General features: G+C 45.2%; 1 protein-coding gene across 1 annotated transcript in view; it reads right to left on the reverse strand.

The window, feature by feature from the left end:
* Positions 1-6,369: 6,369 nt before the first annotated feature.
* EDAR (ectodysplasin A receptor) overlaps positions 6,370-27,493 on the reverse strand; it is a 34,043-nt gene continuing 12,919 nt past the window's right edge. Inside the window, exons 5-11 of the mRNA XM_059686041.1 lie at positions 21,685-21,771; positions 20,717-20,842; positions 20,535-20,609; positions 20,169-20,241; positions 17,078-17,237; positions 15,750-15,810; positions 6,370-6,879 (exon numbers count right to left, since the gene is read on the reverse strand). Of these exons, the coding sequence (XP_059542024.1) occupies positions 6,560-6,879; positions 15,750-15,810; positions 17,078-17,237; positions 20,169-20,241; positions 20,535-20,609; positions 20,717-20,842; positions 21,685-21,771 (902 nt within the window). The 3' untranslated portion in view covers positions 6,370-6,559. The remainder of the gene's footprint in view (positions 6,880-15,749; positions 15,811-17,077; positions 17,238-20,168; positions 20,242-20,534; positions 20,610-20,716; positions 20,843-21,684; positions 21,772-27,493) is intronic.

Here is a 27,493-nt window from a genome sequence, read left to right on the forward strand (position 1 = left end):
CCATTTCTTTTTTTGTGTGGCTGTTTTCTTTCTGAGCTTTTTATTTCTTATTTTTATACCAGTCCCTTTAGCATTCCTTGCATTGCTGGCTTGGTGGTGACAAACTCCCTTAGCCTTTTTTTGTCTGTGAAGCTTCTTATTTCCCCTTGAAGTTTGAATGATAGCCTTGCTGGATAGAGTATTCTTGGATTCAGTCCTTTGCTTTGCATCACTTTGTAAATTTCAGTCCATTCTTTTCTGGCCTGATGTGTTTCTGTTGAGAAGTCATTTGACAATCTAATGGGAGATCCCTTGTATGTAACTTTCCGTCTCTCTCTTGCCGCCTGTAAGATTCTCTCTTTGTCCTGAACATTTGCCATGGTGATTATGATGTGTCTTGGTGTGGGTCTTTTCGGGTTCACCTTGTTTGGGACTCTCTGGGCTTGTGTGACTTTTTTCTTCCCCACCTCAGGGAAGTTTTCTGATATTATTTCTTCGAGTAGGTTTTCTAATCCTTGTTCATCCTTCTGTTGTTCTGGTACTCCTATTATTCGTATGTTGTTTCGTTTCATGTTGTCCCAAAGCTCCCTTAGGCTCTCCTCCTGTCTTTTAATTTTTTTCTCCAATTGCCGTACATTTTGGGTGTGTTTTGCTTCCTTGTCTTCTAATTCACTAATTCGGTCCTCCGCTTCTCCTAGTCTACTGTTGATACTTTCAATGGAGTTTTTCATTGCAGCTATATCACTCTTCATTTCTTCTTGGGTCTTACTTAGGTTGTTGATTTTTTCATCTGTTTCTTCTAGCTTCTTCCATATGTTATCGATTTTTTCATCTGTTTCTTCTAGCTTCTTCCATATGTTATCGATTTTTTCATCTGTTTCTTCTTTCTTCTTGCAGAGGTTGTCGATTTTTTCCTCCATCCGGTTTATGCACTCTAGGATCCTTATTCTGAATTCTTTATCTGTCATGTTGCATGCCTCTGTATTACTTAGCTGCTTTTCTGGAGAGTCCTCCTTCTCTTTCCTTTGGGGGTTTCTTTGTCTACCCATGTTTGATCTCACTGACATATCTAGACGTTGAGTTGTTCAGTGGTTGCTCCCTGGGTGGCAGTGACTCCTTGGTCTGTGGTTGCTCTTCGGGCGGTTGCGGTAGCAGCTGCTCTTCAGTTGTCAGCAGCTCCTCTGGTGGGTGCTGTTCACAGCTGTGGTGGCTCTTCTGGCTGGTGGGGCGAGGTTTCACGTACAGCTGCTGTTCCTCAGCAGAGGATGTGGTGCTCAGGAGGTTGCTGTTGCTTGGATCTGCTGCGTTGATTTAAAGGCACAAAATACAACACAACAAGGCACCACGTACCAGGCAGTATACACAAATATATTCACGATATTAATAACCCCAATTAAAGGTGACCACCTGAATTAAGAGAATTAGGGGATAAGGAAGAAGGAAGAGAAAAAGATCAAAGAGAAAAAGGAAAAGAAAAGTAGGGACCAAAAAAAGGGAGTGCAACAATGAAATTGGGAAAAAGGAAGGGGGAAAATAAAAGCGAGAAAAGAAAAGAAAAAAAAAAGAGTGAAAAGAGAGAATGAAGTGGAAGAGGGAAGAGACTTTTTATATGAGGAGAATACTCCTATAGAACAGCCATTAATCCCAACAAATTCCAGCAACAGCTCCCTGGATATGAATGCAAACTAGAAACAACCAATAATATAACGATGAAAATAGAATGGTGAACACTAATCCCAAAATAAAATAAAGAAAAAATAAAATGGCACTTTAAAAAATGGTAAAATGGTAGCAGTAATAATACTGGTTAAAAATAAGAAGGTAGTAATTAAAAGGGTAAAATCAGGTGATGCAAAAAGAAGAAAAGAAAGAAAGAAAAAAAAAAGAACAGAAAAAAAAGAATGAAAAAAAATTGGTTTCTTAGTTAAAAAGTGAAAAAAGAAAAAAAAATTGCAGTAGTGAAGGTCCTTCGTTTCTTCTATTCTTCAGTGTGGCTTGCCTTAGACCTTCCAGGTATTCAGGAGAGTGTTGAGTTTCCCTGCGATATACTGTTCCTCTGTGTTGTAAACCACAGTCCTTATTTTAAAGCATGCCGCATTTATTTCCCAGACTGCCTTATTTTGTGTTTAGCAAAGAGTCAGTTTGTGGGTCAGCCTCTGGGTGGCAGTGTTCTGGGGTTGGCCTCTGAGGCTATAGGGCCTCTCTGTCCAGTGGAAGTTCACTGCCCAGAGCTGACTGCGTAATAGTTAGTTACCGGCGCTATGTTGTTGCTGGGATTGAAAATCCCCCTATAGGCCAGACCCTGTTAACTCCCAGGGACTGATCAGGTTATCTTAATCCTTGATCTCGTACAGGGTGGAATCTGGGTGTGGCTGTGCTCCTTGCCTGGGGGCTGGGGGGAGGAGACTCACTCTCAGGAGAGGGTGGCTGCCCCAGTCCTAGGCTCAGGGGTGTCTCAGCACTCAATTCACTACCACCTCTCCCAGCTCCCCCTCTTTCCCCAGTCTCTCCCCAGATTCCACTCCTCAGCACACTCTCCCTCTCTTCAGCACAGGTGAGTGTCTGTATCCGAAATGTCCCATGAACAGGATTCAGTGAAAACAAACAAACAAATGCCGGCCGCGGAAACGGGGAAGGCTTGGTTTCTGTAAGCTTCTTCTCTTACCGGGACTGCATGGTCAGGTCAGCTCTTCAGGCTGCCCCCTTTAGGCTCAGTCCTCCGTGATCACAGAACCCAGCTCTCAATTTTCCTGGCGGTGCCAGGAATCCCGAGGTTCTCCTTTCCCCAGTCAGGGGCTGTGCCTGTCCCAAGGGACGCGGCTGTCTGCCACGCGGTCTCCCTCCGACTCTCTGGGCTCAGAGGTCTGGCAAACTTTCCTGCCCAAATCCCTGTTTTTTTTTTTTTACCTTTCCAGGGGAGTTCTGCTCTTCCCGGCTGCAAACCCTCTCACCAGCTGAGCAATTTCGCCAATTCGGTGTGAGTGTTACTAGCTTCAGCTGCTCGCTCCATTTGCTCCGGGACACGACCTGGGACACGTCTGCCTATATCGCTGCCATCTTGGTTCTCTCCCTGTCCTAATTTTTGACATTTCACTCTTCAACCTTACAGCTGTTCATGCAGATAAGTGTGGGGTCTATTTCCCCACCTGGACTCTGGGTTAGCCAAATGACTTGTTTTGGCCAACAGAATGAGCTGTAGGTGATGGCGTGCCAGTTCTGAACACAGGCCTGAAAAAACTCTGTGTCTGTTCACTCTTGAGCTTCTCTCATTGCCCTGATGAAGGCCTTGGCTAGATGACTGGTTTGAGGAGGAATAGGAGAGACAACGGAGCAGAGCTAATCCAGTGAAAGTATTCCAGCAGGCAGAGGTCCCAGCTGCGCCATAACCATCTTCAGACCCCTGAATCGTAATAACCAAATGGTTGTTGCCTGGCCAGTGTGGCTCAATGGCTGAGCATCGACCCATGAACTAGGAGGATCGCTGGTTTGATTCCTGGTTGGTGCACATGCCCAGGATGCAGGTTCCACCCCCCAGTGGAGGCATGTGGGAGGCAGCAGATCAATGTTTTTCTCTCATCGATGGTTCTATGCCTCCCCCTTCCTCTCTTTCTAAAATCAATGGGAACATTAAAAAATACATATTGTTGGCTTAAGCCACTAAATGTTGGGGTGGTATATTACATAGCTGTAGTTAAGTGAATCAATGCCTTATAAAGTAATGATGGCAACTGGGAAAGCAATGCCGCAAGTGTTTTTCACATGATCTTGTTGCAATGCTTGCTTTTGTTGAGTGAATGGCTCAGGTTATTTTTTAGGTGTTTCAAATCTGCTGGTCCCAATCCTACAGATTTGTTATACACAGAGCAAGAACCAGGAACAGAGAAATCAGAATCTTTTCCACTTCCCCAAAGGCCCCTCCCAAAGAACTCACATTGTAGCAGTCTGTAGCTCTCCTTTTTATTAGTTCGTTTATTGAAACTGTAAAATATAATAAGTTATGTATACAAAATTAGACAAAAAATTGACAATTAAGACTTCATTAGGTACAGGCCACAGCTCTAGCCTGGGGTGTTTTCTAAATATTTTTGCGTATAGCAAAATAATGACTGTCTCCACACAAAATGTCAGGGTGGAGTCCAAGCTTTAGTCAGTAATAATCATATGGTCTCATTGATTTGAATTCCATATGCAGGCCAAAGCTTATCAGAGTAAACATTTTTTTGGCTTTGTCTCCAAGTGAGTAAATGACAAAGAAATGTGTAACTAGCTCCCTAAAAATGGCAGGTTAAGTCAATAAAACATGATCTGATGCTGGTTGACCTCTGGCCCCAGAATTCAACAGTGGGTGGGGAGAGGGAACTCTTCTCTCCACTCACAAGTGCGTGTGCATGTGCGTGTGTATGTGTGTGTGTAGGGAGGAGCAGAGAACAGCCATCCCTGCTCCTTTACTGCAAATGTTGTTCTAAGGAAGCTGCAAGCTATTATCCTAGAAATGCATGCTCTTCACATGTGACATTTGCAGTCTGATTAAGGGGGAGACTCTCATCATCGTTATCACAAAGCAGGGGATAGGGGCACCCAGGACTTCAGGAGGAATTGATAAGGGTAATTACATTTCGCTGTGGCATATTTAGCTTGCAGAATATATCAAATAGGTTCTGGCAAACAGCAGCAAACAGACACAGTAAATGATGATATTAAATATTCATTATGATTCCATCACAGCATGTTCTACATTCATTGGTGGGAAATTGCTTGTTGGCTTTAAACATAAGACTGATTTCCACCCCCAAAAGATTTGCTCAGTCATGCAACTTGTAATTTTAGAAGCATTGCTTTATAAGTGAGAGGCTGGTTTTAATTTAGTAACAACCACAGTCAGACCTGTTTTTAGGGAGCTCAGCAGTGAGCTCCAAACAAGCCCCTGGTGTGACCCTACCCTGCTCTCCAGCTCTTTAAAATTACAGATGTAGTAAGAGAATCTGCCAAAGACAATGCCAGTTTATTAACTTCATTTCTGAATGTATGCCAAGCAATTGCAGTTACTGTGAAAACCTGAAATCTGAGGGTTTGTTGTTTTTATTCCCATTTTACTTGGTGACTCATGCTGTATTCACTTCCATGGAGCACCTCAGAGGCCTGGCAATTCCTATAGCTCCACTTTCTTTTTGCTTATTTGAACCTTACTTTTCCTGTGATTATAGAATCACACACTAGTCTCTCACTTGCAGAAGAAGAAAATGGCCCATGTTGGCACAATTGGAACCAGGCTCCTGGACGCCAAGCCCAGGCTCTCCCTGCATGCACAGGGGGGCTCTGCTTTCCCTGACTGGCTCAGAAAGCCAGAGCCTAAAACTCTCACGCCATGTAACTCATGCACAAGTCTCACACTCTCTGGAAATCAAGAGTTATGCGTGGCTGAGCTGTTAGGAAGTAATCATTTCCCTTTTTAAGCAGAGTTACCACCCACTTCTCTTTGAAGCAAAAATAGCCTGACATATAATATAAATGGCTGTGTCCTTTGAGCACCGCTGACCCCAACGGGTCAAATCTGACTGAAAATGAGAGTTGGAAGGCAATTCATGTGCAATAAAAAACAACTGGTTCCCCAGGCCTAGAACTCATGCAGTAAATAAAACTGACTACTGCACAGGTCTCCTTGGTTGGACAGACGCATGCCTTGCCTATCAGTGACGTAAAGCAGGCTCCAGAGCAAGTTCTCCCATTAGCGACCAGATGGCGGTGGGAATATGATGGCCTCAGGAAGTGGCAACTTTATCCTATGAAACTACTTGTATTGATCCAGAAACAATACATGCAGTGGGTGTCTGCATTTTGTAGCCATTTTACCAAACTCCCGAGCTGCTTTCCTCATGAGGATGACGCCTTCACCATCGATCTCTCTCAGAACTTTTATTACATTTTCTTAGAATCCCCTCATTCAGATTGTTTGATATCTTCTAGCAAAGTGGCTGTGGACATGTCTCTGTCTCTCCCTGGGTTGTAAACTTCTTAAACAGGGACCAGATTCTTCACCTCTGTCATCCCCACATTATTTGGCTCACTTGAATGTCCAACAATATCCCCTAAACAAGTTCATAGTGAGTGGGCTAGCTGAATAAATATTTATTCTACCTGGTGAGCTGCAGGTGGGTAGCTGGGAGTATCCTAGCTTTAGTCTTTAGTTAGAGTGGAAGATGGCCTCATTTCCTCTTGTTCCTTGAAACAGCCTAAGGCAGGGGTCCTCAAACTATGGCCCGTAGGCCACATGCAAATACAAATATTGTATTTGTTCCCGTTTTGTTTTTTTTACTTCAAAATAAGATATGTGAAGTGTGCATAGGAATTTGTTCATAGTTTTTTTTAAAAACTATACTCCAGCCCTCCAACCGTCTGAGGGACAGTGAACTGGCCCCCTGTTTAAAAAGTTTGAGGACCCCTGGCCTAAGGCATACTCTGGTAACATACCCTTGACTCTTGGCCATCTATTGGCATCACCCACAGCCCTAGAGTCATTAGATCCTGAGCTCTCATTAGATCCTTGGTGCATCCCAAGAAGAATGTTCCACAGGCATGCTCTTCAGGATGTAGTGGGCAGCTGGGAGGCAGGTGGTACGCCGGCCCACTCCAGTATGTCTGCACACAAGGACTCTACAGCATCCAGCCGCTCTATCTGCACCAATTTTGTGAGCAGCTCTGGGATGCTGTAACCTGCGGTGCTGATGCGATCAAAGAGCTGCATGCCATCTGTCATGCCCCCAATCTCGTCCCTCTTTAGTCCAAAGCTCTCTGCCAGGTGGCGCCACGTTTTCACAACAGCCTTCTCAGAGTTGTATGTGGAGCTGAGCATTCGGCTGGTCTTCTCAAGGCAATCAAATGGCAGCTCCGTAGGGCTGAGGCCTGTGGAAAGGAAGGGCCACAGTCAGATGCTGCAGATGGCAGTCAACAGAAGACAACACCATTAAATTATTTTTAAACCTTTTAAAAATATGTAAAATAAAACACAGATACAGAAAACCACTCAAAATAAATGCATAGCTTACGGCAAATAGTACACAGGACTTCGGCAGCCACATGAGAAGTTTTTTCATAAACCTCAATATCATTAATGGCCTTTCTTCTCCTAAGAAAATAACTACCATAACCATATTGACTATAACAGTTATCCTCTCAACACCATTTTCAGCAGTCACCAAAGCCTTCCATACAGGCTACTCTCAGTTGAGTAACCCTGCATACTTGGACCTGGGCAAGGAAGGAAGTCAAAGGGATAGTACCATGACCCTTTCCGGGGACAGTAGTGGCCTTTATGAAAGGTGCTCTCAAAGACAGACCAATCTTGGTGTTTGAGAAATCTGAGCCAACTCAGTGGTTCACAGACTTTGCTACACATTAGATCAGGGGTGGGCAAACTTTTTGACTCGAGGGCCACAGTGGGTTCTTAAACTGGACCAGAGGGCCGGAACAAAAGCATGGATGGAGTGTTTGTGTGAACTAATATAAATTCAAAGTAAACATCATTACATAAAAGGGTACGGTCTTTTTTTTTTTTTTAGTTTTATTCATTTCAAATGGGCCGGATCCGGCCCACGGGCCGTAGTTTGCCCATGGCTGCATTAGATTCACTTAGAAGCATTTTAAAAAAATTGATGTGTTGCCACTTCTGGAAGATGGAATATTTCTCTGAGTAAGTAGAGCTAAAACCCCTGGCACTATATATAAAGCAAACATAAAAAGATTCTAGAAAGTGGAGAAAAAAATGACTGCCGAGGACCTCCGGACTGGGGCAATGATACAGTGGTGAGTTCCTTGGGTTTTCTTTTGCCTCATCATCCAAATCATGGAGCTGAAGAGTTCAGCAATCCAAATTCCAACAATAACAAAAATACCTTCAACAAATGCCTGTTCTCTCTAATTAAAGCACTAGGAAAAGAGAAGCTTAGCAAGAAGAAAACATTTAGACAATAATGCTTTATTGCAGCCGAACGCCACAGAAAAACTGTGGTTCTACCACCACCAAGGCCAGCAGAGGCTGACTGAGGAGGAGTCTGGCTACAACCCTGCACCAGGTGGTGTCAGGGAAGGCTAAGTAGGGAGCCTGGACTTACTTATTGTCAGCTGGTAACAAGCCCTCAACTCCCATTGTATCAGTGGAGACCACTTGGAGAAACAGATTCCCACTCCCAAACCAGCAATGAAAAGGAGCCAACAATTGGATGTCAAATAAGGCTGAGTGGGAACTTGAACATCTACCTGCACCACACCTGCCAGTAACAAGGTGGCGCCCTTCCCCCTATCACAGAGGCATCACAGGAAGCCAGCTACAATAGAAGGCTTAAGTAAGATCCAGAGTCTCATAACAGGACATACAACTCTAGGTTTAAATAGATACTCACTCTTCATACCAAGAACCAGAAACATCACAAATCAATGAAAAAAGGACAACCAATAGATACAAACACTGACGTAAGATATGTTAAAATTATCTGACAAAGTTTTTAAGTAAGGCATGATAAAAATGCTTCAAAAGTAATTTCAAACATGCTTGAAATAAATAAATAATATTGAAAGCAAAAGATAGAAAACATAAAGCAAAAGAAAATATAAAGCAAAAAATAGAAAACTCATTAGATATGTCCAATGGCAGAATAAAGACAGAGGAAAGAGTTAGTAAACTGGATAATAGAATGGAAATTACTGAATCTGAACAACAGAGATAAAGTAAACTGAAAAACACAGAGCCCTAGGGACCTGTGACACCGTGACAAAAAGTCTCACATTTGTTTCATGGAGTCCTAGGTAAGGAGAAGGAAAGTGGGGCTTAAAGAAATAATAATGGCTGAAAACTTTCCAAACTTGGAAAGAAACTAAAGCCTATAGATTAAAAAATCTGAGAAAACTCCAAACAGGATAAACTCAAGGGAAGTCATTTCCAGACACATCATAAATAGACTTCTGAAAACTAAAGACAAGAAAATCTTAAATGCAGCCAGAGAAAAGCCACACCTTACCTATAGGGAAAAACAATTAGAATGACAGTGGGCTTCTGAACAGAAATCTGGAAGCAGAGGGAAGTGGCACAGTGTTTTCCAGTAATAAAAGAAAAGGGCTGTCAACCCAGTATCATATACCCAGTGAAAATATCTTTTAAGAATGAAGGCAAAATCAAGACATTCGAAGATAAAGAAAAACTAAATGAATTTGTCACTACCAAAGCTACTCTAAAAGAATGACTAAAGGAAGTCCCTAAACAAAAAGGAAATGATAAAAGAATAAACCTTGGAACATCAGAAAAGAACACAGTAAGCATAATTTGAGTAAATATAATAGGCTTTTTTTCCTTTTCAAGTTTTCTGAATTATTATCGTAAGTTGATGCAATAGATGTGGTTCTAACTACATGTAGAGGAAATATATAAACAGAAAGGATATAGGGAGGTAAGGTTTATATATGTCACTGAAGCTAGTAAAATAATGGCTGGTAAAATGCTGTGGACAGGTTGAAAGTAAAATAATGAAAAAAAGATATATCATGTAAACATTAATAAAAGAAAAGCAGAAGTGGCTATCACAGCAGATAGAGTAGACTTCAGAACAGAGGAAATTATCAGAGACATAGAGGGACATAATATAATGATAAAAGGGTCTATTCAGAAAGAAGGCAGAGCAATCCTATATGTGTATGCATCAAACAACAGAGCCCCAAAGATGTGAAATAAAAGCTGGCAGAACTAAAAGAATAAATAGACAAATCCACAATTATAGTTGGAAACTTCAACCCCTCTTCCTCAGTAACTGGTAGAATAATTACAATATAGAACTTAACCACACCATTAACCAAAAGAATCCAATCAACATTTACAGAACACTCCAACCAATAATAACAGAATATACATTCTTTTCAAGTGCAGGCCTTATACTTCAACAAAATAATTTAAAATAACTGAAACTGTATGCAGAATGTATTCTCACAATGAACTCAAACTATAAATCAATAACAGAAAGATAACAGGAAAATCTTCACACACATTTGGAAATTAAACAACACACTTTTTTTTTTTTTTTTAGCAGAGGTTGAATTTGGTTCATTACATTTACTTACCCATGGAGTTATTGCATTTATAGACATGGTTTATTTTTCAAATGCAGAAACACTGTTTTCAGAGACCTTTATTAGGTTTCTGCCAGCTTCCTTGACTTTCTGTTCTAAGAAGATTGGTTTGTATGTGAGGGTGAGGGAGGAAAGATGTGGGGGTCCTCATCTTTCTGGGAGGTTCCAGAACCAAAAACTATTGGTGCTTCCCAGGTTGGAAAGGGTCACTGGCAGTCACTTCCTGCTCTGTATCCTGCCTCCCTCCTCGAGCAGAGCCACTGGCATTGGGAATAACTCCACAGTGCTGACTCTCAGTGCAATCTGCGAGCTCCGCTATTCACCTGGCCTCTGTCTTGCACCACTGTTAATGCATTTGGTGTGCTATGAGGACTAAACAAACACTTCTAAATAATACAGGAGTCAAAACAGAAATCTGAAAGGAAATTTTTAAAATAATTTAAAATGAAAATACAACATATCAAAATTTTTAGGACACACCTAAAGCAATATAAGATGGATAGATATGTTACAAAATACATAAAATAGATATATTACGAAAGAGGCAAATCTCAAATCATTAATCTAAGCTCCCATCTCAAGCATCTAGAAAAAGATTAGCAAAATATACCCAAAGTAAACAGAAAGAAAGCTATAATAAAGATAAGAGCATGAATCAATGCAATTGAAAAAAGAAAAACAATAGAGCTAAACTTGAAAAGAGCCAGCCAATTCTTTGAAAAGATCAACAAAATGGACTAGTCTCTAGTAAGATTACTCTCTATCTCTCTCTCTTCCTCTCTGTAAAAAAATCAATAAAATATATTTAAAAAAATGGACTAGTCTCTAGTAAGATTTTTAAATAAAAAAATAAAAATATGACACAAATTATCAATATCAAGCAATTGAGCATATCACTACAGACCCTGAAGATGTCAAAAAGATAATAAGGGAATACACATATAAATTTGACAACTTCGATGAAATGGAACAATTCCTCAAAAAGCATAAGCTACCGCCACTCACCCAGTTTGAAGTGGATAATTTGAACAGCCTTATCATGATTAAAGAAGTACAATTTGTAGTTTTAAAAATCACTACTCCCCAAGAAAAATCTATAGGCTCCCATGGTTCCATTGGAGAACTCTACCAAATTCAAAGAATTAACACTAATTCTACATAAAATCTGGAAAATAGAAAAGGAGGAAACACTCCCCAGCTTATTCTGTGAAACTAGTATTAGCTTGATACCAAAACCAGTACAAAAAAAAAGAACACTAAAGACCAATATCCCTCCTGAATGTACTAGCAGATGCAAAATCCTCAACAAAAGATTAGCCAATAGCCCTGGCCGATTTGGCTCAGTGGATAGAGCGTCAGCCTGAAAACTGAGGGTCCTGGGTTCGATTCCAGCCAAGGGCACCTGCCTGGGTTGTGGGCTCAATCCCCAGTGGGAGGTGTGCAGGAGGCAGCCGATCAGTGACTCTCTCTCATCATTGATGTTTCTATCTCTCTCTCCTTCTCTCTTCCTCTCTGAAATCAATAAAGAAATAATAAAAAAGATTAGACAATAGAATTCAACAATATATTAAAAGAATTATATTCATAAGAGTGGGCTTTATTCCAGGGATGAAAGACTGATCCAATATTTAAGAAATAATGTAATCTATTCACAAAATTAATGTAAATTACAAACAAACAAAAAACACCCTAGGCTAATGTTATACTTAATGGTGAAAAACTGAATGCTTTCCCTTCAAGATTAGGAACAAGGCAAGGATGTCTGCTCTCCTCATTCTTAGTCACATAGTACTGAAGTTACAGCCAGTGCGATGAGGCAGGAACGGGCATACAGATTGGAAAAAGGAAATCAAATTGTCCCCATCTGCAGATGTGATTATCTGGGTGATTGTCAAGGAATCTACCAGAGAACCAAACCTTATAAGTGACTTCAGCAAGGCCACAGGATATAAGATAGACATACAAAAATCAATTATATTTCTATATACTAGCAATTAAAACAGACACTGAAATTAAAGTAAAACATCATTTATAATCATTCAAAAATAAATGAAATACTTAGGTATAAGTCTATCAAAATAGGTACAGGACTTGTATTCGGAAAAACTATATCATGCTGGTGAAAGGAATAAAAGAAAATCTAAATAAATGAAGAGTCATACCATTTTCATGGTTTATATAGTATAGATGTCATATCTCCCAAACCTTGGTATACAGGTTTGCTGCAATTCCTATCAAAATCCCACCAAAATATTTTGTAGATATAGGAACAATTATTCTAAAATTTATATGGAAAGGCATAGGAACTAGAATAACTAAAACAATAAAGAAAAAAGAATAAAGTGGGAACAATGTCTGTCTGATTTCAAGACTTATATAAATACTAGAGGCCCAGTGCACGAAATTCATGCACGGGCGGAGTCCCTGGGCCTGGCTGGCAATCAAGGCCAATAGGGGCCAGGCCGATCAATGGCCAGAGAGGAGGGGACAGTCGCTGGGCTGGGCATGGAAGGAACTGATGCCAGACACTGATACTGCCATCGTTGGCGCCCTGCCACCACAGGGTTCCACGCCTCCCCCTCTCCTCCTTCCCTCACCACTGTACCGCCACCACGGCGGGTGGGCAGTGGACTGATTGGGGCCTGCTGGCCAGGAGGAGGGTCGGGGCACGGGAGGTTGGCTGCTGGCCCTGAGGAGGGAGCTGGCCCTCAGCCTCCCTGAGAAAGGGTTCGTGTCCGCTGCCACCCACCCCTGGTTCCCAATCCTAGCCCGGGCTAGGGAGAGGAACCACGGGAGGTTGGCCGGCTGGGGGAGGTTGGCTGTGGGAGTGCATTGACCACCAGGGGGCAGCTCTTGCGCATCATAGGGAGTGGTCATTCCAGTCATTCTGGATATATATATATATATATATATATATATATATATATATATATTCAAGATTATGTGATTTTGGCAGAGGAATAGATGCACAGATCAATGGAAAAGAACAGAGAAACCAGAAAATACACCCACACAAGTATGCCCAAGCTGATTTTTGACAAAGGTGCAAAAGCAATTCAATGGAGGAACGATAGTCTTTTTAACAAATGTTGCAGGAGGAAGTGAAATGTAGAGGAAAAAACAAAACAAAACCTCAACCTAAGTCTCATATTATGTGAAAATTAACTCCAACTGCTCATGGACTTACGTGCAAAATTAAAAATCACAGGAAAAAAAATCATTGGGATCTAGAGCAAGGCAAAGTGATCTTAGCTTTGATACCAAAAGCAATCTATAAAAGGAAAATGATAAATATGACTTATCAAAATTTAAACTTTGCTCTGTGAAAGACCTTATTAAGAGAATGAAAAGACAAGATACAAAGTAGAGAAAATATTTGCAAATCACAAATCCATCAAAGGGCTAGTATCTAGAATACATTGAAAAACTCCCAAAATTCAACAGCAAAAATAAATAAATAAATAAATAAAATAAAAAATCACACAATTCAACTGAAAGATGGGCAAAAGACATGAAGAAACATTTTACCAAAGAGTCATACAGATGGCAAATAAGCCCATGAAAAGATGCTCCAACATTAAGGAAATACAAATAAAAACCACAATGAGATATCAAAGACACATAACAGAATGACTGAAATAAAAAGAGTAACACCACCAAATGCTGGCAAGGATGTGGAGAAACTGGGTCACTCATACATTGCTAGTAAGAATTAAATGGTACAGCCATTTTGGAAAGTCGTTTGCCAGTTTTAAAAAACACTAATCTACCATACCACCCAACAATTCTGGGCATTTATCCCAGAGAAATAATGATTTATGTTCACATAAATCCCTCTACATGAACATTTACAGCAGCTTTATTTGTAATGGCCCCAAACTGGAAACAACCAAGATGTTCTTAAATGGATGAATGAGTGATTAAACAAATTTGGTACATCCTTAACACAGACTACTAGTTAGGAATAAAAAGAAACAAACTACAATACATGTGCCAATCTGGATGCATCTCCAATGAATTATGCTTAATGAAAAAAGACATTTGCAAGAGGTTACAGTAGTGTATGATTCCACTTATATAACAATTTTGAAATTACAAAACTAAACTATAGAAATGAAGAACAAATTAGTGGTTGCTGGGGGTGGCTAGCTAGGAAGTGAGTGTGGCTACAGAAGGGCAAGTAGAGATATCCTTGTGGGCTGTCTTCAGTGCATCCATGTCAACATCCCGGTTGTGACTCTAGGGATGGCCTGGCAAGATGTTACCATTGGGAGAAACTGGGTAAAGAGTATCACACGGCCTCTCTGTATTATCTCTTACCAATACGATGATCTCAAAAGGAAAAGTTTAATTAAAAACACAACAAAAGACACTGATGCCTGGGACTCACCCCAGACTAATTACATCAGGGTCTTGGGGCAGGTGTTTAGAGGGAGCTAGTGTAAGACTCTCCGAGGGGCTAATGTTCACTCAAGGCTGGGCACTGCTGGTCTAAGGTTCTCAGTGGCACCGTGGGCGCTGTAGGCACATGAGAGCGTAGCTGAGTGCACAGGATTCCAAGCCCTTCACCCTCCCAGTCTCACTGGAGGAGCTCCTCTTTGCTAAAATTAATTTGAAAAATCGCTGACCCTGAGGTCTGGGCTCTTATAACAAAGACATCGTTGGAGCAGAGAAGAGCTTTCCTGGGTGATAGAATGCAAATCTCAGACCATCCTCCACTGGGCAGCTGATGGCTCCCAGCCGCATAAGCTGGATCAGACAGGCTGGCCTGGGGCCTGACTTTATGGAGCGAGGCCACATTTCAGCACACAGCTGAGTAGAGTTCTTGGCCCCCTGGATTCAGCCTCAGGAGTTATTTCTGACCAACAGAACACCCAGCCAATAAGCCTGCCCTGGGTTCAGTGTGCTGGGCTTGGCCCAAGTGGAGAAATGAGTGGGTACCAGGCTACACACCTGCTGCCTGGGCCAGCTGGGGAGGCCAGATGGAGGGGGCCAGGGAGACAAAACCAAGTGGCCTGCTGAAGCTGGGGAAGCCCCCTAACCTCAGTGAGGAGAGTTGTGCCTCCTGGGAGACAAGACAGTAATACAGAAACTTCGTTTGGAAGGAATTGGGAGTGTGGATTCTGGTTTCAGATAGAAATATAACCAGAATATAAACTCAGTCCTGCCCACAGCCTGAACTGCAGTTAGTAAGGCAGTCCGACTCAGTTTGTTTAGGAGACATCTTTACGAGGGGAGACCGCCACACGCCGCGAGTGAGAGGGAAGGGAAGGACGGCTATCACATTTTGGATAACTGATGATTATCAAAGACTTTGGAGATGATAATGCCAGAAAGAGACAGCATCTGGGGCACGGGAGGACACCTAGCCCTTCTACCCCTGCTCTCGCTAGAGCAGCCGGTGTCCTGACTCCATGTGCCCCTCAGCGAGGCCCTGCACTAGGGGAATGCTGGCTCCTTGGCCTGAAGGGAAATGCTGGGGAAATGTGTTAACATAGCTTGGAATCAAATTCCATGTCCCTCCACCTGAAATCGGTTCCGCCAGCGCTTCTGATGAGGAGCATGACAAGTTGGACGGGTGACTTTTCTCAGGCCCTCCCCGGCGGTTGGGAAGCGAGACCTGGGTGAGTGTCCCCCTGGACAGTCCTCCTTATGCTCACCTTCGACAACTCCACACACGTTGGCATACACATCCAGTATCTTTTTCCTTCGACTTTGAATCTATGAAAATAGTTCAGAGAATGTTAATTTTCAGAAAGGAGGGAATGGTAGAAAACAATGAATCAAGTCTTCCATCTCAGTGTTGGCAGAAAGCTGCTATCCCCTGGTTTCCAGCTAGTGATGCTGAATCAAGTCCTCACGTGAACATCTTACCTGTAATTCAGAGAGAAAGCCTTCCTCTGGGCTGTTGCAACTCAAGCACCCTTCCTGCCCACGGCGGGTTTCTTAGGCTCACTGGGCATAGACTCACAAGACAACCAGAGGCCACATGTGCACTGGTCTCTTTGTAGGATAAATGCGGGGACCTCAGCTTGCCAGCAGGCAGCCAGGAGATGAGGCCCGGAACGGGCAGGTGTAGAACTGGCCCCGCTTGAAAGGCCCCGGCCCCGCGTAACCACCCCCTAGGCCTCCAGGGCTCAGCAAGCGACAGGCCCCACTGCAGAGGCCACTGAGCTGGGCAGCTCATGAGGTCTCTGTCAGAACCCAGGCCCGACCTAGTCTCTCAATAGGGACGCTTTTACCAAGGGCAGCACTGTCTAGCAACAGAGCTGCCCTGAGGCTTGGCTGCCAGACTCTCAAGCAGCCTAGGGCAGGCAGCCCCACACCCCTCCACGGCACCTTTCAGGTGGCTTGCTTCAGGTGACAAACCACGTGGAGCATTTTTACATGAAAATGTGCCTGCTAAGTCGCTATATGGCTATGTGATCAGATAGTACACAGCTATTTGTTCTATAGTATATAGCTATGCATGCATATAGTATATAACTATGTATTCATATAGCTACTCATTTTTTTGGTTGATTTTTCTTTGTTAAATGGCATTTAAATATATAAAATAAATATCAAAAATATAAGTCTTTGTTTTACTATGGTTGCAAATAACAAAAAATTTCTATATGTGACATGGCACCAGAGTTAAGTTAGGGTTTTTCAAAACGCTGACACGCCGAGCTCAAAAGGTTTGCCAACACTGATATAGGGCAATATGTTTACAAAGTTTTTTCTGTCCTATGGCAGTCCAAGCAATTTTAACTTTTTGTCTTTGCTTATTTATTTTCTTCTATGAAGCTACATAAGAGAAATAAGTTTTCTATTTTTACAATCTTTTGTTTTAAATCTGTCACTCCAGCTGTGTTTGCTAACTTGGGCGGTGGGAGTAACGCCGTGCCCCACAGCAGACTCATTGGAGAAGGGGCTCGTGTCTCCTGGGCGTTACTCAGCCGCACAGTGAATCGCAAGGTGTGCGCATGGACTGCCAGAGCCTCACCCCGGCTGACTTGGGGGTGGTGGCCGCCTTCTCCCTGGCCAGGTGGACCAGCGACAGCAGGCACAGCTCCGGGGAGCCCTGCTTGTCGGTGGCGGGCTCCTCATCACTGTCCATGCTCCGACTCAGCAGCTGCTCGTTCTCAGACGAGGCATCGTTCTCACTGTGGAAACAAGAAGGGGTTTTATTAGCGTTGCCTGGGAAGGTGCCGCCTGGACACGTCCTTCCAGTGATGGGCAGAGCAGGGACAAGTTTCTTAAGCTTTTACTCAGCAGCTCGTGGGCACGAGATGAGAAAGCCACAGCCTGCTCTCTGTTCCTTTCCGGACAAGGAGGGTGGATGCAGGGTGGCCCACAGGCACTGGGTGAGGGGGACTCGCAGGGACCAGTGAGGTAGGGATGGCACCAGCTCATCCCTCCACCCCATCCAGTTTGGGAAAGGGTTCTTGAATATGATATGGCTTTCTATATTTCATCCAGAGAAGCACAGAGCTCAACCTTGTGTCTTCATGTAGCAAACAAGGTGATGTGGCGGGCCAGCTCTCTGGGATAACTGAACACAGAGCCCATGCACATACACAGCCTGAGCCTGGGGAGCCCCTGGGAGGGGGGCTGGCTGAGATGTGTGCCCATGGGGTGAGCACCACAGCAGCCCAGGGAGGGGCTCTGGAAAATCTTGCAGGAAGGCGGGTGGCTCAGTCACACCGCTGCTCACTGCCTAGCCCGCACCCCTAAGCACATGTGGGTTGAAGCTCAAACTCTCAAAATCATTCCAAATATATGAAAACAACATTCTTTTCTTATAGGCATCCTGCTTGTTTCCTGTGGTTTGGCTAAAGAATTATATTTGCTAATAACTGGATTGCAGTAATGAAGCCCACACTCAACATAACCGAGGGGACAGAATGATACAAAGAAAGCAGAAATGGTGAGAGACGCCCACCAGGGTTCCGGCCCCTGGGGGCGCTGGCTGGCCTGCTGCTGGCCCCACTGTGTGCAGGCCAGGTGGGAAGGCACCACTGTCCCAGACCACTGAGTGGCCTCAGGCCCTTCCCCTAAGACCTGAGAGAAGGCAGAGGGGATGAAAGCTCAGTGACTTGTCTTTTAAAACAATTGCTGAGTGTTAATTTTTATTTAACATTTGTGTATGAAACAAGTAAGGTCCCCAAATATTTCCTTCGTCTTTAGAGGAAACTTAAGTCATAGGATGTGTCCCTGCCCTTTTGAGTGTTCTTCCCCCCCATTCCCCTCCTCTTGGGAATGAGAAATGGCTGGAAGGACAGACAGAGAGTGGCTGACACCACATGGGATCCAGCTGTGGGCAAACTACAGCCCGCGGGCCGGATCCAGCCCGTTTGAAATGAATAAAACAATTGAAAAAAAGACCGTACCTTTTTATGTAATGATGTTTACTTTGAATTTATATTAGTTCACACAAACACTCCATCCATGCTTTTGTTCCGGCCCTCCGGTCCAGTTTAAGAACCCATTGTGGCCCTTGAGTCAAAAAGTTTGCCCACCCCTGGATTAGACAGAGGAAGGTTGGAGGAGCGACTTGTCTGCAAGAGGCACACTGCAGAACCCAGTCCCCACCACACAGCTGCCAGCCTGGGTTCTCTCCTGGTAACAGCAGCTTGGACCTGGCATACCCTTGCCAGATGTGCACGAAGTTACTCAGACCAAAAATTTGTGAAAAATGACCATTGGCAACAGAGGCACTTATCAGAAATAACCATTTTCTACAGGACTGCCACGTTGAGCACACACAATTGCTTTTCTTGCCCAGTGTGCAAAGATTTTATGACCTAAGTTTGCTTCCTACCCTTGTGTCAGGATGTTGTTTTCTAAATGAGATAACACGTTGGGTAGCGCTTTATAAACACCAAAGCTCCATGCAAACATCCTGATTCATTATCATTCCTAAAAAGCAGGGCTCTGCCAGGTTCAAGTCCCCTGGAAAGCTCCCACACTGGGAGTCAGGGAGGAGGGACGGAGCCCCTGCTCCTCCGCAGCCAGCTCGGTGACTCCGCATGGCCTCTGCCCGCATCTGCCATAGGGGCATTTGTGTAGATGGGGTCCTGGGACAGCCAACGGTGGACTATTAACGTGGCATGGATTTTTGGAACCTAAGGAGGACTAAGTCCAAATGACCTGGCCAGGTGACTCAGATGGATGGAGTGTCTTCCCATACACAGAAAAGTCATGGGTTCGGTTCCCAGTCAGGGCACATACCTGGTTGTGGGTTCAATCCCTGGTCAGGGTGCATGTGGGAGGCAACTGATCAATGTTTCTCTCTCTCTAATAAATGGGAATTTATCCTTGGGCTAGGATTAAAAAAAAGTTTACTTCCCTTCACTCTTGATGTTAAAGCTGGGGCTGATTCTACATCCCAACGTGTGTGTGGCAAATATGGTAAAGACTTCATGCGTCCAATCTCTTCCTTAAGGGGCCTTATTTCACTGTGTTAGTGCTTGGGCCAGAGCCTGTGGAACACACACTGCAGCCAGATGGCCTGAGCTTGGCCCCCAGCCCTGCCACTCCCTAGGTATGTGACTGTAGGCCCATGACAGCTTCCTACAATGTGCACCCTGCTCATAGGGCTTATGAAGGTAGCACATGCACATTGGAGGGTGACCTGCACCAGGTGTTTGGTAGCCGTCTCCATCACCGCTGCTGCAGTATCATGGGGATATCAGTCCTGGTGTCAGCACTGTGCTGTCAGCATGTGAACTGCCAGCAGCAACTAACTGTCATATTAACCAGGCAGCTGTGGGGTCTGCACGAGGCAGGTGCATGTTGTAGAGAAGGGCCTGGGGCATCTGGCCCTGGAGGATGGCAGGGGTTCACCACCTGCCCCTAATATCCCCTGGCCCTGCTGCAGGCCAACAGTGAGGCTGAGACCCTGGGCTGACTAGGACTCGCTGCTGGCTGGCTGCTGGTTGCTCCCTCTGGAGCTGTCCCCAGCACAACCTCCAGCCAGCTACCAGGTTTCTCAGAGCACTTCTCCCCTGGCGTGGCCAGCTGCCCTTCTTACTCAGGACCCCAAGGACTCCTCACTTCAGCCTGGAACTGGGGGCTGCTTTGGTTTTACATACCTCTTGGCAGTCTTTGCTGGAGCTGCTGTCAGTTTCTCAAATTCATCCTTTTCAGAGAAAATCACCACACTGTCTGTGGGTAAACAGAAAGATTGGGGGATGGAGGAGTTAGTGTCAGCTCCAGCTCTGAGCTTGTCCTTCTGCTGCTTACTTCCTCTTTAGCAGACCTGCTTGGTGACTAAATCACAATGCCCTGAGGATTAAGCACCACGTGGCTGCACTGACACCCCTTCCCAGGAACCCTGTGCTAAGTGGCAAAGAGCCTAGCCAGTCAGAAGGCCAGGCTGCTGGGGTAGTGACAAGAGGGTCAGACAATCTCCACCCTGAAGACAGACTCCCATGCTTATGGGGACTCTGTTTGCAGACCTTGGGCCTCTTTCTTCTCTCCTTCCTGGCTCACTTGGGCTTCCACACTCTTCACTGAGTGGCTGGTGCAGCAGGCTAGTTAGAGAAAGAGAAGGGTGTGAGCAGCTGGGCTCATCGACTGGTAAGGTGATGGAGCTGCTCAGGGGAGAGGGAATATGAGGCAGGCATTGGGGGACAGTCACCTGGGGAAGAAGGCTTCGTCTTCATGATGTAGAACATAATGATGAGGACAATGGCGATGGCCATGATAAAGATGGTGGACATGGCAATGATCAGAGCCGCAGCCAGGTGTCCTTGGCCTGAGAGCTCTGCTGAAGTTGGGGAGAGAAGGCAATGCCTTAGGACTCAAGTGTCCCTACAGGAACCCACCCACCAGGCAGGGCCCTTTCTCCTTAAGACCACGCCCTGTGAACAATGTCCCTGCTACTGGGACACTTCCTAGGACCTTCAGATTCCGAAATGCTTGCTTAGTATGAGAACCCAGCCCCACAAGTTCCTTTGGCCATCCCGCGTGCCATGGCTTGTGTTTGTCCAGTTGTCCCCGGGGTGCTTGCCCTTGGTTCGATTGCTTTGGGAAGCCGGCATGCGTGCCGAGTGCACTGTGGGAATCTGAAGGCAACCCTGCCTCTCTGAGGACCGGGCCATAAATATGCTTAAACCACAGGTGGCATTGAGACAGTAAAAGAGGGGATGAGGAGCCAGTGTGAGGTCTTGCTCTGAGAGAAACTGTTGACCTTGGGGGTCCTCCCCCATCCTTCCACCCCAGAAGGACTGGGGAGTGAAACGTAGTTATTGGAAATAGATATTCAAGTGTTGAGATCAGCAGGTTCAGATGAAAGCCTGCAACAGAATTGCTGTTGACATCAGGGCCACCACAGCCCAGGAAGCTGGCTCCTCTCCACCCTCGTCCTGAGCAGCATTGCCAATACCCAAGGAGTGAGCAGCTCCCCTCCTCCCAGAGATATTTCTAATTTCTAGCAGCTGGGGGCATTGACTGTGATTAAACCACAGGAGGGAGGTGATTTGAAGTGGAGAAGAGCTTCATGGTCATTTCTATAATTATTTTCTCTCTTCCTCTCCAGCCACCCACTCCCCCCACTTACGTCTAGGTGGTTAGCTCCAGAAGACCAGTACCTGGGCACCTGCCTACCTTTATGGGCGCGATGGAAAGGAGAGAGGGTGCTGCTGCCCACGGTGCTGGGGAAGTGGGCAGAAACCCCCGCGGTGGCTCCCGCACCTGCAAGGAGAACAGTCGCTGTGGGCTCCTCAGAGTGACCTGCAGAAGCTCCACCACCAGCACTGAAACACAAGGTGCAGCCACAGAGCTATTGGTTCACAGTCCCAGGTCATAAAGGGCTGGAAGGGTCACATAACACCTGCCATCCAAGTTATCCAATAAGACATGCCCATTATTTAAAAATCTAGAAAAAAAATCAAAACGCAAGAAAGAAGTAAAAGAATCACCTACAGCCTCTGTCTAACATTGACATTTGGTGTATTTTTCTTCAGGATTTTTGCATAATACGTTTTAAAATAGTTGTGACCAAACTGTTTAAGAGTAGGCATGAGCTTGGTCTTCTCTCAAAATGGTGATTCATAAAACTCCCATTCTATGTAAAAAAGTGGCACTTAGCAGAAGTAATATGGAAGCTGATTTTGTGTTCAGATAAATCACTAAGTTGTTCGGTTAAAACAAACAAAATGTTCTACCACAGAAATGATGACATCCTGACAGTCAACCTTCCTTAGGCCAGCTTGAGTTCTGCAGTTAATAAAAATGATCATGTTTCAAAGAAGAAACCAAGATGGCGGCATAGGTAAACACCGGAAATTGCTGCCTCTCACAACCACTTCAAAAATACAACTAAACAACAAAACGGACATCATCCAGAACCACAGGAAGGTTGGCTGAGTGGAAATTCTACAACTAGAAGGAAAGAGAAAAGCACACTGAGACTCAGAGGGGGTGCGGTGTGGAAGTAAAGTGCAGAGGTATGGAGGTGCACTCGGAAAGGGCTGGCAACTGAGGACACGGGTATTTTTTTCAATCAGGAGGGAGTCTCAAGTTACTGACTGCTCTGAACTCCAGTTCTGGGTGAGTCTCTGGGGACCCAGACTCATACGGGGAGAAACTGGACTGTCTGGCATCGGTCGGAACTTGAGGCCGGCTTTCTCTCAGAGGTGCTTGCAGTGATTACTGGGACACTGAGACTCGGAGCCTCTTAGGGTAGGACTGAGGATCAGCCATAGCTGCTTGCTCCACCCTGTTGATTCCTTGAGACCCCGCCCCACCCAAGCTGTGAGCAGAGGCTTTTGCATATGAAAGGCCTGGCCCTTTGCAATCTAAAATTACCTAACAAACTGCAGCTGGGTCAGAGAGACCCAGAACATCCAAAAGAAGGCCCAAGGCCCCACAGCAGCTTGCATTGCTTCACAGCTGGGCCTCATCTGGGCACCTCCAAACCCCAAACAAAGAAGAGGAATCTGCAGATCTCTCCATAGCTCCTGCTGGGTAGCCTCAGGCAGAGGCTAAATTAGCACATCCTTTGAGATCCAACTGCCAGTATACCCAGTGGTCAGAGTGGGACCATCCAGATTACAACTCCTCAGATCCATAAGGGACACACTCAGGGGGCAGACTCAGTGAGCACCAAAGCCCCACTGAAGCAATTCCTGCCCCATAAGGGTGTCTCCAGCACAGAAGTTCTCCCACTGCAGACACAGCTGATTCTCACAGCCAATTGGCCTGGAGGTCAATTCCTCCCAGTGATACCTACAACAATCAAGGCTTAACTATAACAAGACTGTGCACAAAGCCCACAAATGGGTACATCAAGAGTGTCCACCTCAGGTAATTGCGGAGGCTGAGCCACTGGGCCCTATAGGACACCTAGCACAGAAAGCCACTCTATCAACACAGGGAAGCATAAAAAAAATGCGGAGACAAAGAAACAGGTCACAAATGACAGAAATGGAGGAAAGCACACTACTGGATATAGAGTTCAAAACCACACTTTTAAGGTTTTTCGAGAATTTTCTAGAAACTGCCAATAAATTTAGTGAGACCCTCAAGAAATCTAGTGAGACCCTCGAGGTTATGAAAAAGGGCCAACTAGAAATTAAGCAATTTTCTTAAATTGACTAAAATAAACAATATTATACAGAGTTCCAACAGCAGACTAGAGGATCGCAAGAATCAAGTCAAAGATTTGAAATACGAAGAAGCAAAAAACACCCAACTGGAAAAACAAAAAGAAAAAAGAATCCAAAAATACGAAGATAGTGTAAGGAGCCTCTAGGACAACTTCAAACGTACCACCATCTGAATTATGGGGTGCCAGAAGAAGAGAGAGAGCAAGATATTGAAAACCTCTTTGAAGAAATAATGACAGAAAACTTCCCCCACCTGTTGAAAGAAATAGACTTACAAGTCCAGGAAGTGCAGAGAACCCCAAACAAATGGAATCCAAAGAGGACCACACCAAGACACATCATAATTAAAATGCCAAGAGCAAAAGACAAAGAGAGAATCTTAAAAGCAGCATGAGAAAGACAGTCAGTTACCTACAAGGGAGTACCCATATGACTGTCAGCTGATTTCTCAACAGAAACTTTGCAGGCCAGAAGGGAGTGGCAACAAATATTCAAAGTGATGAATACCAAGAACCTACAATCAAGATTACTTTACCCAGCAAAGCTATCATTCAGAATTGAAGGTCAGATAAAGAGCTTCACAGACAAGAAAAAGCTAAAGGATTTCATCACCACCAAACCATTATTATATGAAATGCTGAAAGGTATCCTTTAAGAAGAGGAAGAAAAAGAAAAAAAGTAAAGATACAAATTATGAACAACAAATACACATCTATCAACAAGTGAATCTAAAAATCAAGTGAAAAAAAATCTGATGAACAGAGTAAACTGGTGAATGTAATAGAATCAGGGGCATGGAAAGGGAGTGGACTGACTATTCTCCGGGGCGGGGGGAAGGGGTGTGGGGGTGCGGGAAGAGACTGGACAAAAATCGTGCACCTATGGATGAGTGGGGAGGGGGTGTAAGGGCAGAGGGTGGGGTGGGAACCGGGTGGAGGGGAGCTATGGGGGGAAAAAAGAGGAACAACTGTAATAATCTGAACAATAAATATTTAATTTAAAAAAATGATCATGTTTCAAGTAAGTGTCCTCCTGCCGTGCTTTTGTCTCTGCCGGTTCTGAAGGAGCTGGAGAGTGTGCGTTTGCTTGTCCGAGTGAGGCCAAGTGAGAGTCCTCCCTAAAATCAATGCATGTTGGCCCTCTTAGCTGCCCAGCCAGGACTAACAGCACCGAGCCTGGCCCCTGGTCAGCAAGGCTCCTGTGAGAAACAGGGGTGTTTAACAGAAGGTTCTCCGGAGAAACACAGCCACCTGCTCTGTGAGTGGTCTTTTTAAAGCCACCTGCACACATAGCCTGGGTCACCCAGAAGACAGTGACCACAGCCAACTGGGCAAGAGAAGTCCTGCTGATTATCCATATATCCGTGTCCAGTAGGAAGAGAAGGTCCCAGGAGAGAGCAGGGTCAGAAACTTTTGATCTTCACACCTTTGAGAACAAATAGAAACTCTACAAATAAAATAGGGTGGCGGTTTGGGAGGGAGCAGGCTGAAGACTGGCTCCTGCTGCAGTTCTGCATTTCTGTGAGGTGTCCCAGGGTTCAGGCCAGCCAGTTGCTGGGGTTGGACAGGAAGTTAAACTGTTACAGGTATATGAGAAATGCGATTCGCCACCTGAGGGGCCAACAGGAGGGTTTTTAAGGAAGCACTGTGAGGTGTGAAGGCTCATGCCCTCTTCACACCCTGGACAGGGCTCACCCTGGGGAGGCTTGCAAGGCAAGGGTGTGTGCTACTGGTGCCATCCTGCTGTCCTTCAGCTCACACTCAGCGCAGTTTTCCACGTTTTTTAAAACACCCCTCTTGTTGAGTTAGGCATCCCCTCTCTGGGGATTTGCCACTTCCAGAGCTCAGGGACTTCACTTATCGGGAGCTCCTGGCCTCTGGCTCTTTGTCTAGGCTCTGTCACCTGCAGTGTTGCCTCAAACGTGGGTGTTGGTGCCACCCAGATCACCACACGATGGAGGGGCTGAGTTTTTCTCTGCAGGGCATGATGAGCTCTGTAGTTCCACTTCTTTCCTTCTATGTTCTCAACTGCTGTCATTGGGATGATTTCTTAGCTCTTCTACCAAGAGAGTGAGGGGTGCTGAGAGGTATAGGGGTACCAAGGCAACAGCCCAGCATGGGCTAACCTCAGAATCAACAGAGACCCAGAGGAGACTTGCTCAGAACAGAGGGGGCTCCCGCACTAGTGTCCCCAGGGCCTCGCACTTTCTTCTGTAATTGCTGGTGGGTGATGGGCAGGAAGCTGGGAAGTGGGACCTGGGACCTGGGAGGCATGCTCATGATCCCCGCTGGAAGAGTGGCTCTTATTTCTTTCTCTCCTCAGCCTCCGGGGCTTGCCCTGCCCTGAGAACAGCCTCTGCTCTGCCCAGAGCTCACAGAGACATGTCGTTGCCTTTCTGGAGGATAAATAGCTTTCCTGACCTCAAAACTCATGATAAATCTCATAATTTAGATGAGATTTAGAGTCAGTGGTTCATCGGGGAGGTGCGGATGGAGGTGTGTGCTCCCTGTGGACAAGATGCATCTGGAGGCTGCCTTTGGCCATCACAGGGTGGTGAGCTGGGTTTCAGGTGTTAGCCCCGTTGGCATCATGCTGGGAGGCAGCCTGTCACATTTGGCCCAGTGAAGCGAGAGAAAGCACTATGGGCACAGCTTCAGTTGGACATTGAAAACGAAGCTCATCCATCTGTTTGGTAAGGGCTCAAGGAAGCTGAGGCTGTGTAGTCAGGAAAAGACTCTGGGGCTCTGTCTGTGCGTGGCTGTCACCCGTCTCTCCTGTACCTTGCTGGCTGAGGCTGGATGACGGGGGGGTAGGGGGGTGGGGGGGGCCGGGTTGGGGACACAGATATGCCCAGGCCTGTGGCCCAGAGAGGGACAGTGATAGCAGTCTAGCAGCATGCTGACTTATGGAAGGCCTTTGCACCTGACTGGCAGGGCCGGTCACACGTAAACATCAGCGGACAATGGACGCAGGCTACTGCGAGTCAATAATGTGCACCTTGCTGCACCAAAATGAACTCGAGCTGGTACCAACTGAACAGCCTAGGCTGGTGTGTTTTGAGCACATCCAAGGATAACAGGGAGAGTGAGCAGGACTAGCGGTCCCCTCTGGGGTGGGTGCCCTCGGGAGAGCACACCATCGCCATAGGACCTGCACAGGACATTCCCCTGCCCAGGCCCTGCTGTGGCCTAATGAGGATTAGCTCAGCACTAATAAAAGTATGTGGTGCCTGGGAGGTTTCCCTTTGCTCCAACACATGCTGTGTCTTTCCAGGTCACTTGCCTCCTTGGAATGGATCATTGATGAAAATATGGGTCCGTGTTGTTTCTGATAGGTGGTTAACTACTACCTCATCTTATGCTCCATCATGTTTGGAGTCCAGCTTTGAATAAGCAAAGATGAGATATTTTATAATAGGGTAAAGGAAGGTTGTTGGAAACTGTATCCCAGAAAGTAGACAGAAATATCCATACAAGGTCTCTATGCAAACGAAAGAAAATGGAGTCTGAGTGTGAGGCAGCACCGACTGTAGACATTGGTCCAGGCAGGTGGGCTCTGCGGGGAGTACACTCACCCCTCAGGAGGAGGCTGAAACCGTGAGCATATGGCTTCATGTCAGCATACCTCTGTTCAATGTGATGACAGGGTTCACTAAGAACCTTTGAGGTTTGTTAATCCACGCTATTTATAAGTGTGTTGATGAGTATAGCGATGGCTGGCATTCTCTACATATGGCAAACAGCTTGGGTTTTTAGGAATGATTTGTTTGTTGATTCTTACAGTTGTCATTGAGGGGGCCTGAGCCT

The sequence above is a fragment of the Myotis daubentonii genome, chromosome 3, assembly GCF_963259705.1.
Source record: "Myotis daubentonii chromosome 3, mMyoDau2.1, whole genome shotgun sequence".
NCBI classification, from domain to species: domain Eukaryota; kingdom Metazoa; phylum Chordata; class Mammalia; order Chiroptera; family Vespertilionidae; genus Myotis; species Myotis daubentonii.